Below are 19,032 nucleotides of genomic sequence, written 5' to 3' on the forward strand. Positions count from 1 at the left end.
ACTACTTGTATAGAAAAATACTGATAATGTGGAAGATGAGGGTATCAGAGTGAAATGATGTTCCCACTGAAATAGAAAACAGAAGTCTGGTGTTTTAGATGAAGATTTAACATGAAGCCCCTGGGAGTCACTCCTGAGTGATCTTTAGCAACTAGGTTTCTGGCCTCTGCGGCTTCTTTCTTTAATTCTGAGAGAGGGAAAGGGAAAAGAAGACATCTATTCAGAAGTTCCTGTCTTTTCGCAGTGGAAACGAATCCAACTAGGAACCATGAGGTTGCAGTTTCTATCTCTGCCCTCTCTTAGTGGGTTAAGAATCCTGCGTTGCCATGAACTGTGGTGTAGGTCGCAGAGGTAGCTGGGACCTGGCATTGCTGCGGCTCTGGCATAGGCAGGCAGCAACAGCTCCTATTAGACCCCTCCCTAGCCTGGGGGCGTAAGAAGACAAAAAGGAAAAAAAAAAAATCTCCCATTCATATTTATTCTGACCATCCAGGAATATGGTGAGGAATTACCAGAGATATGTATGTTAAGTACTTCGAATTTTTTTTTTTTTTTAAGGGCCGCACATGCAGCCTATGGGAGTTCCCAGGCTAGGGGTCCAATTGGAGTTGTTGCTGCTGGCCTACACCAGAGCCACAGCAACGTCGGATCCCCAACCCACAGAGCAAGGCCAGGGGTCGAACCCGCAACCTCATGCATGGTTCCTAGTTGGACTCACCTCTGCTGTGCCACAAAGGGAACTCCCTGAATTCTTTAAACAAAGAGCTGTTTTTTAAGCTTAGTTTTCTTAGCAACACATTTTCAACTCTAAATGTCCTTCTAAGGCAGTGGTCCGTATATGGTCACAAAAATAATCAGTCAAATGCTGTCATATTTATTTTATTTTCAGTATAGTATATAGAACAAAGCATATACTACACTATAATACTATAGTGTAATATTTTCTAGGTAGTATAATTGGAATATTTGGGGGTATAGAGAAAACTGTATGCAAAGATGAGGTTTTAATGCTATAGATTCCTGAAGTCTTATTTTGGGGTTTGGAAAAAAGGAAAATTATTTCTAAATGATGTCTCATTAGATACGTTTCTCTGAAAAGTGAATAGCAATTTCAATTGAGTTATTGATAAAAGGTGTGAATGAAGGGTGCTTTTGAAAAACAATGGACTAATACTCGACTCCATTGTATATGTTTTATATGCATTCTAGCCATGGGAAAACTCATGGTTCTGTTTCCTTAGGAGCTTATTTGGAGAGGGCACGTAAAACATCTGCATAATTAAGGGCCTTTTAATTAAGAAAAATGGCTGTTAAAATTCCACAGCTTTCTGAAGCCACAAATGTTGAGCTTTGCATCATGAAATCATCCTAAATTATTGATGAAATGTGTGCAGATGTAAGCATAAAAATAATGCATTTCTCATTAGCATGTAGCCTGTGTTTACATTTGTTAAATCACAGGTGGTCTAGCAGTTGGAGGGAATTAGCATTTTTTTTTTAAGCTTTGGAGCTTTTCTCTGCCTTGAAGCTGCTGGCATTTCAGAACTCAGTTGAGTTGAACATATGACTATTATGGGTGTTATAGAATTTAAACAGAGACTGAATTCCTGAATCTTTTAGGACCAATATTTATAGCTGGAAGGATACTCTTTTTGAGTTAAGATAACATCTAATTCTTCTGAGATGGGAATGAAAGGCATTTCCTGTGGAAGTGCTGCAATAGTAATTTTTTGAAACATGAAAATACCTTTATGGTTTTTTTCTTCTGTGATAATTAAGGTAAGAGATTCTCTTGGCTTAAAAAAAAAATCAGACAAGATAGGAAAGTATATATAAGAAAATAAAATACCTTCAATTCCAGCACTCAAGTATCTGTTATCATTTTTTTGTATGTTGTTCATATTCACTGTCTTCTAGGCCTGATGTGTGAGGAGCGGGGGACACACCCTCCCACCCCTCACTGCCTTTTCTTATTCTCTTCCCATCCTCCCTCAAAGCGCTTAGCTTTGAGTGTCCTGCCATCAAATTATACCACTTCCTTCATTCTTTGAAGATGTGGTTCCTGCCTCCATGTCATTCTTTTCAGCATTATTTCAACATCTACATAATGGGTCTTTGCAATAACTTGGCATCTGAGTTCCTTTAGCAAACCCTAGCTGTTCTTACCTCCAGATCATACCTTTGACCAGCTGTTTCTTAATATGGAGCAACCCCACCCCTGACCCCCAGGATTTTTGGCAGTGTCTGGAGACATTTTTTTGGTTGTCACACTGGGAAGGTCTTACTGGCCTCTAGGGGTAGAGGCTCTGGGTGCCCGCAATCACCGTGCAGTGCCCCCAGTAACCAGCAGTGATCTGAGCCCAAGTTTCAGTAGTGCTGAGGTTGAAAGCCCCACCCCCGCCACTGTACCTCCTTGAAATAAGAATGATGACCTGTAGAATCGCTTCCTCGCCTAGATATTTGGATAATTGGGTGGCTTACTGTGAGAATCAGGTGCTGGTGTATAATTACAATGGAGCCATCTCTCTCTGGAACAGAATAGCTTAGAGCTGTTGAAAATTAGCATTTTCTCTGGCAGTATCATTTAGTGGGTTAACGGACTGTCTAGTGAATCAGACCAGCCAGTTCAGGAAAGGCATATCCCATACAGGAAATCGTTCCAAAGAAGCATTTCTTCAAGTTTTTTTTTTTTTTTTTTGCTTTTTACAGCCAAACTTGTGGCATATGGAGGTTCCCAGGCTAGAGGTCCAGTTGGAGCTACAGCTGCTGACCTATACCACAGCCATAGCAACTCAGGATACAAGGCACATCTGCAACGTACACCACAGCTCAGGACAACGCTGCATCCTTAACAACCACGGAGTGAGGCCAGGGATCGAACCTGCAACCTTGTGGTCACCAGTCAGATCCCTTCCTCTGTGCCACAAGGGGAACTCCGCTTAAGATTTTTTTTAAAGCACACAACTTTATTCTCTGTGACAAACTCTGCATTCAACAATATCATCTTTTATCTGTCTGAGACCAGGGCTTCACCCCTTCCCCCTTATCTTCTATGTTTTGACTTATTTTAGTTGATTAAAAGGTCTTTACACACAAATTTTTTTTTTCCCCACAAAGGAATAAAAACCACTTAAGTCAATTCAATTGCTAGAAAGTAGTTTATTGTATTTTATGGGCTCTGATCAACCAGAATGCCTCAGTGATGCCTTATTAACTGAGAAAAAGGAAAGCAGTCATAATTTCATATGCTGAAAGTGATATTGAGCCCAGAAATGCTGATACAGGTTATGAATGTAAAATTCCATAGGACAGAGTATACAGGTGGCTTTATTTAGCTCCAGGCCTTTTAATTGTTAGGGTTTGGGCCTTTATTAGGCCATGGTTTCCTTGAAAGGACTTATGAAAGCTTATCATTTTCTCACTAGAAAAAAAAAACTTCTGTGGCAACAATTGCTGTGATAATAGATCATTGCTATTATTGGGAGTGTGAACGCCTGAGTGCTGGCTCTGAATTTCTCGTTCTAGGAAGTTAGGAGTAGTGGTGCAGTTTCTCTTCAAGTAGTATTTGTGGGGTCTACAGGTAGGATGGACAAGGACGTGCGGAGGTGGCCGCATTTGTGAGCTCAGACCTTGGCCTGGAACACGGCCTCAGGTGTTACAAGAAAGGACAGTGGTCACTGATGCTCAGTCTGCCCGGTGGCTGTCCCACCACTTTCTTTTCTCTTACAGTGCTGCTTCCACCTGGTAATTGCAGATCCTGTTGGGATCTTTCATCGTAATGGAATCAGGATGGATTCTTTTGCTTTTACTTAAAAATGGTTAGAAGGACCAGAACCAGAAGCCCTGAATCTTTCTTCATTGTAAAACCACCACTGGGGAGTCTCTGGATTTGCCCATGTAGTTCTAGGCTCTTGCATTAAGTGAAGCCCTGGTTATGGCTGATTTTTATGAGATTTTTCTTCAGTGGGCTAGGAGAGAAATTGGCATCTTTGTACTAACCATCCCACATTAGCTCTCCTCGTCCAGTCTTTCCTTGTCTGGTGTCAGCTGGCAAATAAGAACTTTGCAGTCCAAAAACTGTTAACATGATGGCTCTGCTAAGGTTAGCAATGGGGTCATTCAGTGAAGCATGTTTGTAGAGATGTGTGTTGTTTTTCTATTTATAGGAGAAGTCCTGATATCCAAGCAAAAGAAGAGTTATGGAAGCATATTCAGTGAGTACTGCTTTTCCCTCCTCCGTTGTTATTTTAAAACTCATGTGGTTTGAAGGCATTTACAAGGAAGCCCACTGACACCAAGAGGCAGCCCTGGGCTGAAGCCTGTCACATGGCCCTCACTGCCATCATTTTGTGGAACGTGGCGCTCAGCGGGGGTATCTTACCACAGACACCTCTGCAGGCAGCCCTGACAGTTCCTGAGGCCATTTAGCTCCACCTGCGAATGAGTCTCAGGCCAATATTGTATACATAGATAGCAAGGAGAAGAGATTTAGATGGGAAAAAAAGACACCTGTTGCAGGGGAGAGAAGCAGATCTTTTGTAGGGAAATGGGGGATGGCTGGAGAGTCACCTCATTCTGGATATAGAAAAATTGGAAGAGGGTAGAAGAGCTATGGAAAAGGTTTGCCTCCCCTTTTTTCCTTAAATAGGTCCTGGTTTTTAAATCGTCCTTCCTGGCTTATGTCCCTCTTAGTTTTACTAAAACTGTGTTTGGCAGCAAGATTTGGAAGAGAAAACTCACCTACTGGGTGTGAAGGATGTCAGTATTAATACCATTGTTGAAATTTTAATTCTCTTGCACATTCCCTTCTAGAAAGGAACTTGTGGATCCATCTGGATTGTCAGAAGAACAATTAAAAGAGATTCCATACACTAAAATAGAGTATGTCTTTGAAAACATTTTTTCAATAGTTTTGCTAATATTTATGAGCGACCCATTTGTATTTAGTGGTGCTTCATGTAGTGCTTTGTTTTTCCATTTTACCTAGAATTTAACTATAGAGGAAGTAGAAAAGATTGTATTAAAGCTAATTATTCTCATTCTGTACTGTAATCATTGCCTTTCCTATTAACTGCCTATTACTAGGTGGTAGGTACAATGGGGATTTTGATGATTCATATCAGTTTTAAAACATAAAATCATTTTTTGAGGTATTGATTGGTGAAAGAGTTGCTTTTTTTTTTTTTTTTTTTTTTGCTATTTCTTGGGCCGCTCCCGCGGCATATGGAGGAGGTTCCCAGGCTAGGGGTCCAATCGGAGCTGTAGCCACCGGCCTACACCAGAGCCACAGCAACGCGGGATCCGAGCCGCGTCTGCAACCTACACCACAGCTCACGGCAACGCCGGATCGTTAACCCACTGAGCAAGGGCAGGGACCGAACCCGCAACCTCATGGTTCCTAGTTGGATTCGTTAACCACTGCGCCACAACGGGAACTCCAAGAGTTGCTGTTTTTTTTTTTTTTTTTTTTGTATTTTGTCCTTTTAGGGCAGCACCCATGACATATGGAGGTTCCCAGGCTAGGGGTCTAATCAGAGTTACAGCTGCTGGCTTACGCCACAGCCACAGCAACGCAGGATCCAAGCCTCTTCTGCAAGCTACACCACAGCTCATGGCAATGCCGGATCCTTAACCCACTGGGCAAGGCCAGGGATTGAACCCACAACCTCATGGTTCTTAGTTGGATTCGTTTCTGCTGCGCCAGGATGGAAACTCCTAAAATAGTTGCTTTTTATTCATTATTTTAACACCAAAAGAATTATGTTGGCCCCAAAACCCTGTCATAGGAACCCAATCCAATTCTTGTAATGGAACTAGCACATTGAGTGTGCTTCGTGAAGGCATAATAGGATTCTCTAGCCTCCACTTGGTGTAGGATGCACCAGAAGATGACCTGTTAACTCTGTTGTCTGCCCTGCCATAATGAGTTAAGAGAAGTGGGGGCCTACTTCATTGTTTTTTTTTTCCCCCTTCCTTAACCCATGCTTTCTTCCCAGTGCTGTCAGGTTGCTGGTTGGTATACACCTCCCCACACCCCTCCTCTTTACACCAAAGATTGAATTTTTTTTTTAATTTTTTTTTTTTGTCTTCTTAGGGCCCCACCCACAGGATATGGAGGTCCTCAGACTAGGGGTCAAATTGGAACTGTAGCCACTGGCCTACACCACAGCCACAACAATACAGGATCCCAGCTGCGTCTGCGACCTACACCACAGTTCACAGCAGCACCAGATCTATAACCCACTGAGCAAGGCCAGGGATTGAACCTGTGTCTTCATGGATGCTGGTCAGGTTCATTTCTGAGGAGCCACGATGGGAACTCCCAGAGATTGAATTCTTAATAACACGCTGGTTAGTGGCTAGGGCAATGACTAACATTTTGTGGTAGGAATGTCACTTTTTTTTCTGCACTGTAGTTTTTTTCTTCTTTCATACTACTGGAGAGAATTCAACTTCATGGACTATTTCATTACAATTTTATGTTTAAAAAGTATATACAAATATATTTGACTCTTGAACAACATGGGTTTGAGCTTTGTGAGTCCACATACACTAGGATTTTTTTTGCTAAGTAAATACAGTGGTATTATAAATCCTGGTTGGTTGAATCCGTGAAGAGTGGACTGTAAAGCTTTATGGGGATTTTCAGCTTTGCTCAGGGTTGGTACCCCTAGCCTGGCATTGTTAGGGGTCAACTGTATTATAAAGTTTTATTTTGATGTGTGATGGAGGCAGTTTTCTTTTGTTGCCTTATAAAATTTAAGCCACGTAGGCTTTCCAAGCTTAGAGGGGTCCAGTTCTTTTTACAACTCTCAGTTATCATTCCTTTGTAGTTTCAACAAGAAGGAAAAACTCTAACTTATCCTCTTCTGAGTTTGGGTGTGTTTGTCTCTGTGGTGTTTCGTTGCTGTTCAGGACTCAAGGTGACCCCATCCGCATCAGGCATTCTCATTCACCTCGAAGTTACCGCCAGTATCGCAGGTCCCAGTGTTCAGATGGAGAGCGATCTGTTCTCTCGGAAGTGAAGTAAGTAGGCAAGCCTGAATCCATCATTCTGGCTCCAGAACAGTGTATGGTATAGTAGACTTTCTGCAATGATGGGAATGTTCCATATGGCTGTGGATTATTTGAACTGTGGCTAGAGTGGCCTAGAAACTAAAAATATTTTAACCAATTTCAATTAAGCAGCCATGTGTGGCTAGTGGCTACCATATTGAATGGCACAGACCTAGACAACACTTAGGCTCAATTATGGCCCTCCCAAGCTTCGCACTGAAGCTTTTAGAAGGAAGAAAAAAATACACTAGCTATTCTATTTTCAATACTAAATGTATCCATATTTGAGAGAAGTTGGTATAAGAATTTCTTTTTGATCTGATGGCATTTTGTCTTTTCTTTTACTACAGCAAATATTGACATATAGCAGTTTGTGTTATTTAGTTTTTCTTTTGAGGAAAGTGACCGTATCTCTTTTGACACAATAGGTACTGTATTTATTTTTTACTTTTTGTTTTTATTTTTTGGGCATAGCGTGTAGAGGCTTGATGTGGGATTTCAGTTCCCAGACCAGGGAGTGGACCCACGCTGCAGGAGTGAAAGCATGAATCCTATCCACTAGACCACCAGGGAACTCCCAATAGATGCTATATTTTATTTTATTGATTTTTTTTTTTTTTTAATGACTGCATCTGGCATATGGAAGTTCCCAGGCTAGGGGTTGAATTGGAGCCGTAGCCACCAGCCTACACCACAGCCATAGCAATGTGGGGTCTGAGCTGCATTTGTGACTTACACCAGAGCTCACAGCAGTGCTGGATCCTTAACCCGCTGAGCGAGGCCAGGGATCGAACTCGTGTCCTCATGGATCCTAGTCGGGTTCGTTAACTGCTGAGCCATGAAGGGAATTCCAGGTGCTGTATTTTAAATGAATATGTTAAAAAATAATCATGCATACATTTGTAAAAAGACTACAATCATGGAAATTTATGTTATTTATGTGTCTTTAAAGTCTGAATTAAGGCTTAAAACTTTATTTATTTATTTAGGGTTTTTTGCCATTTCTCGGGCCGCTCTCTTGGCATATGGAGGTTCCCAGGCTAGGGGTCTGATCAGAGCTGTAGCCGCTGGCCTTTGCCAGAGCCACAGCAATGCGGGATCTGAGCCACGTCTGCGACCTACACCACAGCTCACGGCAACGCCGGATCCTTAACCCACTGAGCAAGGCCAGGGATCGAACCCACAACCTTATGGTTCCTAGTCGGATTCGTTAACCACTGTGCCATGACGGGAACTCCAAGGCTTAAAACTTTAATAAGCATTTATAAATTGGGAGATAGGTTAGCCCAATGGAGAGAGAGAGATAGGCCAGGGTTTTTTTGTTGTCATTTTTTGTTTTGCTTGGAATGTAGAGCATTGCTGTCTATAGCTCCATAGGTTTATAAAAAAGGATAAATGGCCAATAAATGTTTCTCTAGAAACAAATCAAGAAACCACTTATATCACCTATCACAGCAAAAAAAAGCACCTGGGAACTATACCTATGTTGTATTCTTGGTTCTTCTATTTATTTACTGTGGTTTGGTGCAAGTTACTTAACCTGTCGAACTTAATTCACAAACATTTATGAAATGGCTGTGTGAAGCACTGGCAGGATTACAAAGATACATAATGCATGCCTACTTTGCCGTAGCCCTCTTTCAGCTCAAATTGTGATCCTAGGTACTGTCTCAATTATTAATTCCCAAACTCGCTCTCTGCAGTTCAAAAACGGATCTTGTACCTCCGCTTCCTGTGACCCGTTCTTCAGATGCTCAGGGTTCTGGTGGCTCCACAGTTCATCAGGTAGGTAATAATAAAGTTTTAAGAAGGTCTTGGTACTGATAACTAGATTCTGTGGTTAAAAAAAAAAAAAAAAAAAAAAAAAAAAGGTACAAAGCATGAAAGGAGAAGGATGGAGGGTGTGTGATCAGGACAAGGCACAACCTAGGAAGGGTGATGTCAGGAGTGACAGCCAGAGGTTGTGTGGGGTCTAAAATGATCTGAGGCCTGGGGCAAGGCTAAGGATAACAAGGTAACAAAGATTGTTTAGAGCCAGAATAAAGACACTTATTTTAAATGGCTTTACTTATTTAACTGGTTGCAGACCGGAGAATTAATCAAGTCCTGTTTTGTTTGTCTTCTCCATCAAAGAGGATTACTTTTGTTCAGAAATGTTTAAAAATCTAGTCAAAAGGGAATTCAGGGGCATAGCAAAGCATCTAGCTGTCTTAACAAGATCAACTTAGCATTCAGCTGGATTCCTAGATCCATCAGGGGAGCATTGTAGCAAACATATTTCAGCAAGGTGTTTGACATCATCTCCCGTGGTGTATTTTTTAATGAGACAGAAAAACATGGAGGCTGTGTAGGGTTGTTGGATGGATTTATATGTGGTTAAACAATTCCTTGGGATACAGACTTAATGTAGGCAGTGGATCAGTATCAGCCCATTGTTTCCATGGATTGTTTGGATCGTGGATCCTTTTGAAAAGACCATTGTGACTACTGTCTCTGTCCCATAAACATGCATGTGACCATATACTTAATGCACATAAGCATACAATTCAAAAAGTTCATGGACAGCCTGACTGAAAACCCTGACTCTAGTGTATCCATCACACACTGCCCTGTGCTTGTCCTGACCCTTTTTTGTCAATGACTTGATCAAGGATAGAAAAAGCCTGTGGTAATTTAGGTTACGTTCCCTAGGAAGAGACTCTGAGGTGGACATTGGCAGGAAGGAAGTTTATTGGAGGAGGTCCCTTCGTGGCGCAGTGATTAACGAATCCGACTAGGAACCATGAGGTTGCAGGTTCGCTCCCTGGCCTTGCTCAGTGGGTTAAGGATCTGGCGTTGCCGTGAGCTGTGGTGTAGGTTGCAGGCGCGGCTCGGATCCTGCATTGCTGTGGCTCTGGCGTAGACTGGCATCTTAGGCTCCGATTAGACCCCCTAGCCTGGGAACCTCCATATGCCGTGGGAGTGGCCCTAGAAAAGACAAAAAAAAAGAAAGAAGTTTATTGGAAAGTGCTCTTTGGAGCAACAATTTTTGGGGAGTGCAAGGTAGGCACGGGTGGAACTCAGTGGTACAGTCCCAGTAAAGGAATCAGCCGATCCCCTGGGGAATCTGGAGCTGAAATGACCTTTCTGATTCATCCCACCTGGAGACAAGGGGGCTGTGTCTTCACCTGCAGACACTCACCACCTAGCAGGTGACTTGAGACCAGCGCGTGGCAGTTCCTGAGGAGGGCTCAGTTTTGAGCTGTATGGCAGCCACCACACCCGGTGGCTGGGGAATGAATGCCCCACTCTGGAATGGAGAGCTGGCTAGTTAACCACAACATCCACTAAAATCTGCATAATTTTTGATTAGATAAATCTCGGAGAGCTAGTAGATTGTCCAGTTTTTTTTTTTTTCAAGGCAATAGCACTTTTAAAAAATTATATTCATGATCGGTAGTTTAGGCTTTGCATTTAGACAGGATCTGCATTGATGTCTCATCTCCACACACCACTTGTGTGACTTTGAACACAGTTTAACTTCTAAGGCTAAATGTCTATGCAGTGTAGATAATAATCTACCTCTTACAGTTACTGTGAGGATTAATAAGCACCAGTTATTTTTCAGAGCTCTTTTTTTTTTTGTCTTAAATTTGCCTTCAATACAAATGGGAATTTCAGTGTATTTTTGCTTTTCCAACTACTCTAGTCTCCCTAATCACCATCACTGAGGAATTTCAAAACAAATTAGACACATGAAAATGTTGAAAGAATAGTTGTCATTTTGTTGCATGTGAGAACAACTCATGCCTCTTCTGATCAATGGCACTGATCCTAGGCTTGTCTCTAGGACACCTTTGATTTTGAATTCAACAAATAGCTAATGAGCACATCTGAGGAGTGACAAGGCACTGATTGAGGCAGTTAGCAAGCTACAGCCCAGGGTTAAATCTAGTCTGCTGCCTGTCTTTGTATTGCCCAGATGTCTAATACTTGTTTTTATGTTTTTAGAGGGTTGTTTGGGGAAAGAGGGGGCAAGAATATACAGTAGGGACAGGAAGTCGTCCATAATCTGGCACTTTACAAAAAATGTTTGCTCACTCAGCCTTGACACATAACACATAAAACAGGTAAAACAATAAAAAAAAAAATAGGTAGGCCTTATGAAGAAACAAAGGCCTGAGCTAGAAAATGAACATGTGACCTTACTTTAGACAGATAGGGCAAAGGCCACCTCAGAAGGTGACATATAAAGCTGAAGCTCGCCATTGAGAAGGAGCCAGCCAAGTGAGTGTGGGGGGAAGGCTGATGGAAGCAGAGGGAAGAGTGTGGGGACATGCTGAAGCTGGAAAAGGCCTGGGTGTTTGAGGTCTGAGCAGAGCGAGGAAGAAGGAAGTCATAATTAATTCGGGGCTGTAGATGCCACTGGGTAAGTGGCATTTTGTTTGCATTTTATCCTTTCTTATTCCAAGTGCCAAAAGGAAACCATTGATCTGGTTACCATGTGGAGGAAGGATGCTAGTGACATGGGCAAGTGGGAAAATTTTATTTCCTAAGTTCCAGGATGATGCCAGCGTTCTGGCAGTGGCCTGGCCTGTCTACACCTCTTCTTGCATTTTCATGGGGTGGATTAGGGACCTTGATTCATTTTCCTTATTCCCTTGAGGTTTGCAGGTGGAAGTGACAGGTTCAGTCCTTACAAACTTACACAGTAGTGACCCTTCTGATATATTAGCTCTCAGTTCTCCTGTCCTGACTCTCTCATGTTCTGGTGTCCTATCCCTCTGTTTCCTGGACATCTTCCTTCCCAAACAGATAATGTCTCACACTCTAAAATTATCTTGATTCATACTCCCCATGCTTAGCATTGAATTGTTTCATCAGTGCTTCTTTGAATATGAATAAAACAAATCAAGCCAGTCATAGGAACAGATGAAAGACTTCTCAGAGGATGGTTTATTTTTAGCCCAAAGAAATCTCAAAATAATAGAATTCTGGAGTGTAGCTCATTATGTTGGAAAGATACTTTCAGGGAAGTAAATATGCTTGTTAGCTAGATCCACTGACAGGTGAATTCTAAACGGATTCTAGAGCAGGAAGGTTTAGCTGAGGAGGGAGCTGTGTGAAGCACCTTCAGTGTCATTCAGGGACTCCACCTGTAACTGTGGGAGATGGGTGTCAGGCTCAGGCTCAGGTAGCTCCACTCCCATTTCCCCATGACAGTCCCCATCCAAATCCCCCCCGCCCCATGCCCCGCAGCTGACAGGGAGCTCCAGCCCCTGCAGGGCATTGTATTGTAGGGATTTCATTCCATGACTAGCGCAAATATAATAAGGGAAGATTATAAATTACCCCATCTTCTTTCTCTTCATCTCTCTGCCCCTCCATGGAAAAGTGGGAAGCCTGAGAACCTGGTTTAGCAATAATTACAAAGGAAGTGGCACTTAATTAGGGAATGGATTTATGCCTAATTTTCATGAATAAAGTTTATTATGCATGTAACTGGCATATGGAGGTTCCCAGGCTAGGGGTCGAATCAGAGCTACAGCTGCTAGCCTACACCACAGCCACAGCAATGCCACATCCCAGCTGCATCTGTGACCTACACCACAGCTCATGGCAACGCTGGATCCTTAACCCACTTAGCGAGGCCAGGGATTGAACCCGCAACCTCATGTTTCCTAGTTGGATACATTTCTGCTGTGCCACAAAGGGAACTCCCCATAATTAACTATTTAAAGGGAATATTTGAACAGCTTTTGGTATTAGGAATCTTTTCTAAATATAACTTGAGGAGTTCCTGTTGTGGCTCAGAGGGTTAAGAACCTGGCTAGTATCCATGAGGATGCTGGTTTGATCCCTGGCTTTGCTCAGTAGGTTAAGGATCCGGCGTTGCCATGAGCAGTGGTGTAGGTTGCAAATGCGGCTCGGATCTCCACGTTGCTGTGGCTGTGGTGTAGGCCGGCAAGTGTAAGCTCAGATTTGACCCCTAGCCTGGGAACTTCCATATGTCTCACATGCTATCCCAAAAAGGAAAAAATAAATAAAAGTTGATATTTTAAACCTAAGAAAACCTTAGTTATTTTTGATTTGGCTGTCTTCTCGAATCTTGTTTTCTATATATTCTCTTCTAGAGAAGAAGTGGGTCTAAAGATAGCCTGATTGAAGAAAAATCTCAGACATCTACAAGCAACCTGACTGGAAAACACACAGCAAAAACAATAAAAACTATCCAAGCTTCACGCCTCAAGATAGAGACTTGATCCCAGTGAAGGGTTTGGGGTGTGAGGTGGGAAGGGTATGTGTGCCACTTTTACTTTGAAACTGTGAATTATTCAAATATTTTGGACGTGCAGAAGTGTTTCTTCAGAAGAAAATAATGGAGTCTATTCCATTTTTTAAAGGTTTAACTACAGCATATTTGTGCCTAAAGGGCTTTTTTATTTGGTAACTGGAAGGATAGTAGTCTTGTAAAAACGTATCCACTTGATGCCATGTTTTCCTTCCTGGAAACTGAGTATTTTGTGTCTGCCACAGCCAAGACCAGATGCTTCTGATCAAAGTTCTGGAATCCTGGATTGCATCTGGCTAGCTGCGCAGCAGTACACCAAGTGGGATGAAAAGGTTCTTCTCAACTCTGGGTGGATCTCTGCCTGTGCACAGATACATGACTGAGGCATCACTTTCACACTGCAGATATTTTTATTCTTATGTTCTTTGTAATACTGTAATTTGTGGCATTAAGTTCCACTGACTTAAAATGTTAAAAAAAGTTTTGTTAAGTGCTGCTTTAAATTTCTAGTGTCCTTGTCTTGTGCTTTAAAAAAAAAAAAAAAAAAAAAAAAAGGCTACATGTGGGTATGGATTTCAGTTGACCTCAGCTTGTAAATTCATGACCTCAACCTCAAATAGTCCCTACAGCCTGCCTGGCTATCTCTCTCCCTAAATACCACTTCAGATTTTCTCTCTGCAAATGACTGAAGTCTACAGGGGAAATACTCATTTAGGGGACATCCACAGCTAAACCTTTTCATGGCTGCCATCAACCGAGTCCTTCCTTTTCTCCTGTCCCTTTACCTGTGCTTTGGAACCCATCTCCTCCTTACCCCTGTTCTCTGCTGTATTAATATAGTCAGCCTCTTCCTCTCAGCTAGATCCTATTTAAGACCCTTACTTAAAAAAAATGAAAGCCTGGGAGTTCCCATAGTGGCACAGTGGAAACAAATCCGACTAGGAACCATGAGGTTGCGGGTTCGATCCCTGCCCTTGCTCAGTGGGTTAACGATCCGGCGTTGCCGTGAGCTGTGGTGTAGGTTGCAGACGCGGCTCGGATCCCGCGTTGCTGTGGCTCTGGCGTAGGCCGGTGGCTACAGCTCCGATTCGACCCCTAGCCTGGGAACCTCCATATGCCGAGGGCACGGCCCAAGAAATAGCAAAAAAAAAAAAGACCAAAAAAAAAAAAAAAAAAAAAAAAAGAAGAGGCTTGGATCCTGCGTTGCTGTGGCTGTGGTATAGGCCAGCAGCCGTAGCTGATTGGACCCCTAGCTTGGGAACCTCCATGAGCCACAGGAGCGGCCCTAAAAAGACCAAAAAAAAAAAAAAAAAAAAAGTAGGACTGGACTTCCTGTTGCGGCTTAGGGGTTTAAGAACCCAACTAGTATGATTGGATGTGTGTTCAAGCCTTGGTCTTGCTCAGTGAGTTAAGGATACAGTGTTGCTATGAGCTGTGGTGTAGGTCACAGATGCAGCACCCATTCTGACCCATATCCTGGGAACTTCTGTATGCCACAGGTGCGGCCCTTAAAAAAAAGTAAGCCAACCAAATATCCTTCCCCAACTACCACTTTTTTTTCACCCATTCTGTCTCCTGAATGGTGCAGCCAGCATTCTCAATCTCTGTTTATCCCAAACCATCTCTAATACAGATTCTCTAGGACAGCAGACCTAACATCACCTTCATGTCACTGTTCTATTTCCCATTGTTCCTACCATTCTGTCCTTTGCAGCTCACCCTATGCTACTTCACCAGTTAATTTTCTCAACCCCAGTCCCTATTTCTCTGCCCCAGTGGGTTTCATTTATTCCCATGGCTTTTCTATAGTTTAAGACTACAAGCCAATATAGTGACAAGGGGTCACTTAGAAATCTAAGACAATTCAAATTAACTACTTGGGATTGTACAAGACTATACGCCTAGCAGTCATTATAGACACATCCTCTATTACCAGGTCCTGTCTACTATAGCTTCAACCATCTCTTTCCTGATTTTACCATCCTGGTCCAATGTGATCATCTCTTACAACCATAGCAGCCTCAGACTGGCACACCAGCACCCCTTTTCTCGGCAGTGTGCATTTGTCATGGATTTCCCTTTGCTTTAAAATGAGCCTTAAGTGGTCTGGCCTCTTTAACTGTTCAGCCTGATAATATCCACAGCTCCCATAATGGCCACCTTCCAGCTTCATTAAGCATTCAACTCTTGTCTAATGAGGGCACTTAAAGGAAACCTCCAAGTTAGAAATCTGGACTTATTTCAGTCATACCCAATTTTTAGCTCCAGGCCACTGTACATGGCACAGGGTCAGTTTTGCCTTGTAAAAATGATTAACTACCCTTAGTCTCAACCATTTCTCAGGTTTCTGGTCAAATCTTATCATGCAAAGGACTTGTCTCACAAACGAAGTTTTGATGTGAAGACATTTCTTCCATTCAACGGAAAGCTCCCAAAGGGAGGAACTGTGTTTGCCCACCACTGTGTTCCCAGCTGCTAGTGCAGTGCTTTCAATAAATATTCTGAATGCCTGAATACACCATTTGTTCTTTCCTGCAAAGTGAAGGTTATTTGCTGACTTAAAATTCAGTAACAAAGTAAGCACACCTGTGATGTAGAAACCAACTGGTCTATTTCAGTTCACCATGCATCAGACATTGGAAGAAAGCATGTAATTCTCCTTGGGGCCTAGCATAAGCCTGTGTTTTATAAGGCTATCAGTGACAGATTCATCACAGAATATTAACAGCTGAGGTGTTAACAATTTTGGAGTTGCTGGGAGCGGGAGGGAGATTCCGCGTAATCTTTCAGTGAAAGAACGCTACTTCCTGGCAGTTAACACACAAACTTCCGAGAAACAAACCATTTTATTTATAGCCCCACTGTTTTATGTGTACATTTATGGACTGCTCAAAAAGCAGTAATTTTTAGTAATCTTGAAAATTTTACATAACCCTAACCAACTCTTGAAGATCAAGTCGTCAAATTCCTCAGCAAGGACACCCTAAAAAAAAAAAAGTACTCAATTTAACAGGTAAACATTTTTTTACATGCGCCACAAACTCGAAGTACATGCTTCTGCACTGTATCAAGGTATGTACTTCTGGACTTTAAATGTCAACATAAAACATGCCTGATTATCTGGAGAGTGGTTTTCTAAAATTTAGCTACTACGCATGTATCTTAGGATTTTATGATGAATAAGCTGGGAAGAGGCCATCCCATCTGCAGTAAACAACTGCTTACAGATATAGCAGTACTAATACTACCAAACAAATAATGAACAATTAATAACTAATACCTACTAGAGAAGGCACCCCAACCTAGAAAGTTTCTCTTTCTGAAGTATCAACTTACCTTAGGTCATCTTTCTGCTTCCTCATAGTCATGTATTAAGCTAGCGAGTCTATGCTTCAAGCGTCCATCTTTCAGCTGAACAAAAATTAAAACCGGTTAAGAGAAACACCTAACACTGGCAGAATCAAAATCACTTATGCAAGTAACATGAGCATAACTGTTACTTAAGCAGCTCCTACACCGAAGATATCAAATACAAAGGCAGTAAAAGGCTGCAAAAGTGTTTGATTTTTGCCTTTTTTGACACCACATTCACTAGTTGCCAAAAGTGAATGGGCAACACAAAGGCTGCAAGAAAACCGCGGAAGCAATGCTGTGTGGCCCAAAGTTCCAGACCCCAAAGCAACTGCGATGATTTGTTCTGTTGATTAGAGCTGAGGGGAACTAATCGCAGCTCCACATTCTCCTTTACGACTCAGAAACAAAAGCCTAAGTTTTTTAATATCGTCAAACTTCGAAGCAACTGACCTTTTCTACACAAACATTAAAACTCACCTCCAAAGCTGGTGACACTAATTTCCGCATCTTAAAATCCAAGTTCTGCATCCTGAAAGTTATGAAGATCTAGACCTTAAACGGCACTTCCGCGCTGACCCGATTTCACACTGGCAGGCAGACATAGGTGCAGTTACACGGCGTGGCCTTTTCCTCTCAGAGCCAAGAAATCTCCACTTCCATTAAAATTTCTTTGACATACAGTCTATGAAACTCAAACGCCCCCCAAGCCATCGCTCCAGCTCCTGGCGAGAGAGCCCTGGCAGGGGGCCACTTCGGGGCCTCCTGAGGTCCCATCGACAACGTGGCGGGAGCTAGAACTGGCCGCTGCCCTCCACGCATTTAGGGCCGGGGACTCTCGGCCCTGGAACTGCTGCGGCGCGGGCCTCACCAGACTCAAGGCGGCCGCGCGCTCCTGCCCGGGGCCCCGGCGGTCAGAGGCCATGTGGCCACGCGTCCGAAGGCTGCAGCCATCCTCGAAACTCCCGGACAGAACATCCGGACGCAACGCCGAAGGTGGAAAGGCCGCGCACTCTTCCCACAATGCTTTTCTATGACTGGAAGGACCCACTGCGCGAGGGGGGGAGAATGGACTGTACCATCGACCGCCGCGCCCCCGCGAGACGCCACCATGTGGCTGGAGGGCGAAGTGCATAGTGATTGGCTGAGGGGCGGGGCTCCATGAGAAAGCTTTGTGAGAAAGGCGTGTTCGCGCGCTGAACTCCCGACTCCCGAGGCATCGTGCAACTAGTTTTTCCGGCGCCGAAGGAGCTTTTATCAAGCGTGACTTTCCACCCACCCTTCTTCGCAGTGTTACGGGCACACGGTCACCGCTGAGCTGCGGGTGTAGCCCGAAGGACTTGAGACCTCGTGTTCTGAGGGAGGACAGAGCTCACCGTCTCCAGCTGAGGAAGAGTAAGGTCATTAATTTCAGAAATATTTATTGAGTACTTAGTATGCTTCATGCTCTTTTCTAAATGCCTGGCAGTCAGGTGTGAATGAGACAGACTAGTTGCGTGAGAAAGACACAAAACAGGTAACATGGACACTGTTAAGTCCAGATAGTGTAAGTACCAAAAAAGAAACAAAAGGGGGTAAAATGTGATAGAGACGCGCTGTTTGGTAGGAATCTAGTGCAAACAAGGAATATTATTTTATATATTTATTTTATTTGTTTTTCTAGGGCCGCACCCGCTGCATATGGAGGTTCCCAGGCTAGGGGTTGAATCAGAGCTGTAGCTGCTGGCCTTCACCATGGCCACAGTAGCTTGGGATTCAAGCCGCATCTGTGACCTACACCATAGCTCATGGCAATGCCGGATCCTTAACCCACTTTGTGAGGCCAGGGATGGAACTGTGTCCTCATGGATACTGGTCGGGTTCCTTAACCGCTGAGCCACAATGGGAACTCCATGAATGTTATTTTAAGTGTTGGAAAAGCCGCAAAAAAAGGTAAAAAGGAACCAGCTAAATTAATCTTAACAGTAATTCACCATGTGCTCAATATTGTCATTGCAACCTGTAATCAATATAAAATCATTGATGATGTATTTGCATTTTTTTATTAGTACTAAGTCTTCAAAGTCCAGTATATATCTTATATTACCAGTACATTTGAGTTCAGACTAGTCCCACTTCAGGTGCTCAGAAGCAGGCCTTGGCCAGTGTCGCTGGAGCAGTGGCAGGAGGGCAGGGCGGCTTGAGATGCAATGTAGGTGACAGGCAGGAGCAAATCCTGTCGGGCTTTGTACCTGTGGTAAGGAGTTGGGATTTTATGCTGAAATTTTAGAAGCGATCAGTACCAGAAAGAAAGTTGAGGTGGTTAATTGGCTTTATGCTGATAACCATTCCTCATTGAAAGGATAGAGGCTGCA

At 43.1% G+C, this 19,032-nt stretch overlaps 1 protein-coding gene, 2 long non-coding RNA genes and 1 other non-coding gene across 12 annotated transcripts in view; 2 read left to right on the top strand and 2 right to left on the bottom strand.

The window, feature by feature from the left end:
- Window positions 1-13,830, top strand: part of LOC100739170 (band 4.1-like protein 4A) — a 269,965-nt gene extending 256,135 nt beyond the window's left edge. For all 6 annotated transcript variants that reach the window (XR_014838559.1, XR_002342067.2, XR_014838558.1 and 3 more), the window contains 5 exons: window positions 4,167-4,214; window positions 4,813-4,881; window positions 6,916-7,026; window positions 8,760-8,841; window positions 13,170-13,830. This is a non-coding gene — a long non-coding RNA (band 4.1-like protein 4A). The remainder of the gene's footprint in view (window positions 1-4,166; window positions 4,215-4,812; window positions 4,882-6,915; window positions 7,027-8,759; window positions 8,842-13,169) is intronic.
- A 2,324-nt stretch (window positions 13,831-16,154) lies between these two features.
- On the bottom strand, window positions 16,155-17,813 carry LOC100518827 (uncharacterized). The gene is made up of 3 exons (XM_013995035.3): window positions 17,159-17,813; window positions 16,664-16,738; window positions 16,155-16,310 (listed from the first exon to the last, which is right to left on the bottom strand). The coding sequence occupies exon 1, from the start codon at window positions 17,811-17,813 to the stop codon at window positions 17,373-17,375; it is 441 nt and encodes a 146-aa protein (XP_013850489.3). The 3' UTR covers window positions 16,155-16,310; window positions 16,664-16,738; window positions 17,159-17,372.
- On the bottom strand, window positions 16,819-16,953 carry LOC146405681 (small nucleolar RNA SNORA13). Its single transcript, XR_014839266.1, has one exon. It is a non-coding gene; the product is annotated as a small nucleolar RNA SNORA13 (small nucleolar RNA).
- A 3-nt stretch (window positions 17,814-17,816) lies between the features above and the next one.
- LOC146405682 (uncharacterized) overlaps window positions 17,817-19,032 on the top strand; it is a 327,565-nt gene continuing 326,349 nt past the window's right edge. For 2 of the 4 annotated variants that reach the window (XR_014838568.1, XR_014838567.1), the window contains exon 1: window positions 17,817-18,078. This is a non-coding gene — a long non-coding RNA (uncharacterized LOC146405682). The remainder of the gene's footprint in view (window positions 18,079-19,032) is intronic. The other 2 variants (XR_014838566.1, XR_014838565.1) reach the window with 1 other exon arrangement.

This window comes from Sus scrofa, chromosome 2 (assembly GCF_054392235.1).
Source record: "Sus scrofa isolate SSC_HxYL_T2T_F1_AM1 chromosome 2, Sscrofa_HxYL_maternal_Yorkshire_Landrace_v2.0, whole genome shotgun sequence".
Taxonomy (NCBI): domain Eukaryota; kingdom Metazoa; phylum Chordata; class Mammalia; order Artiodactyla; family Suidae; genus Sus; species Sus scrofa.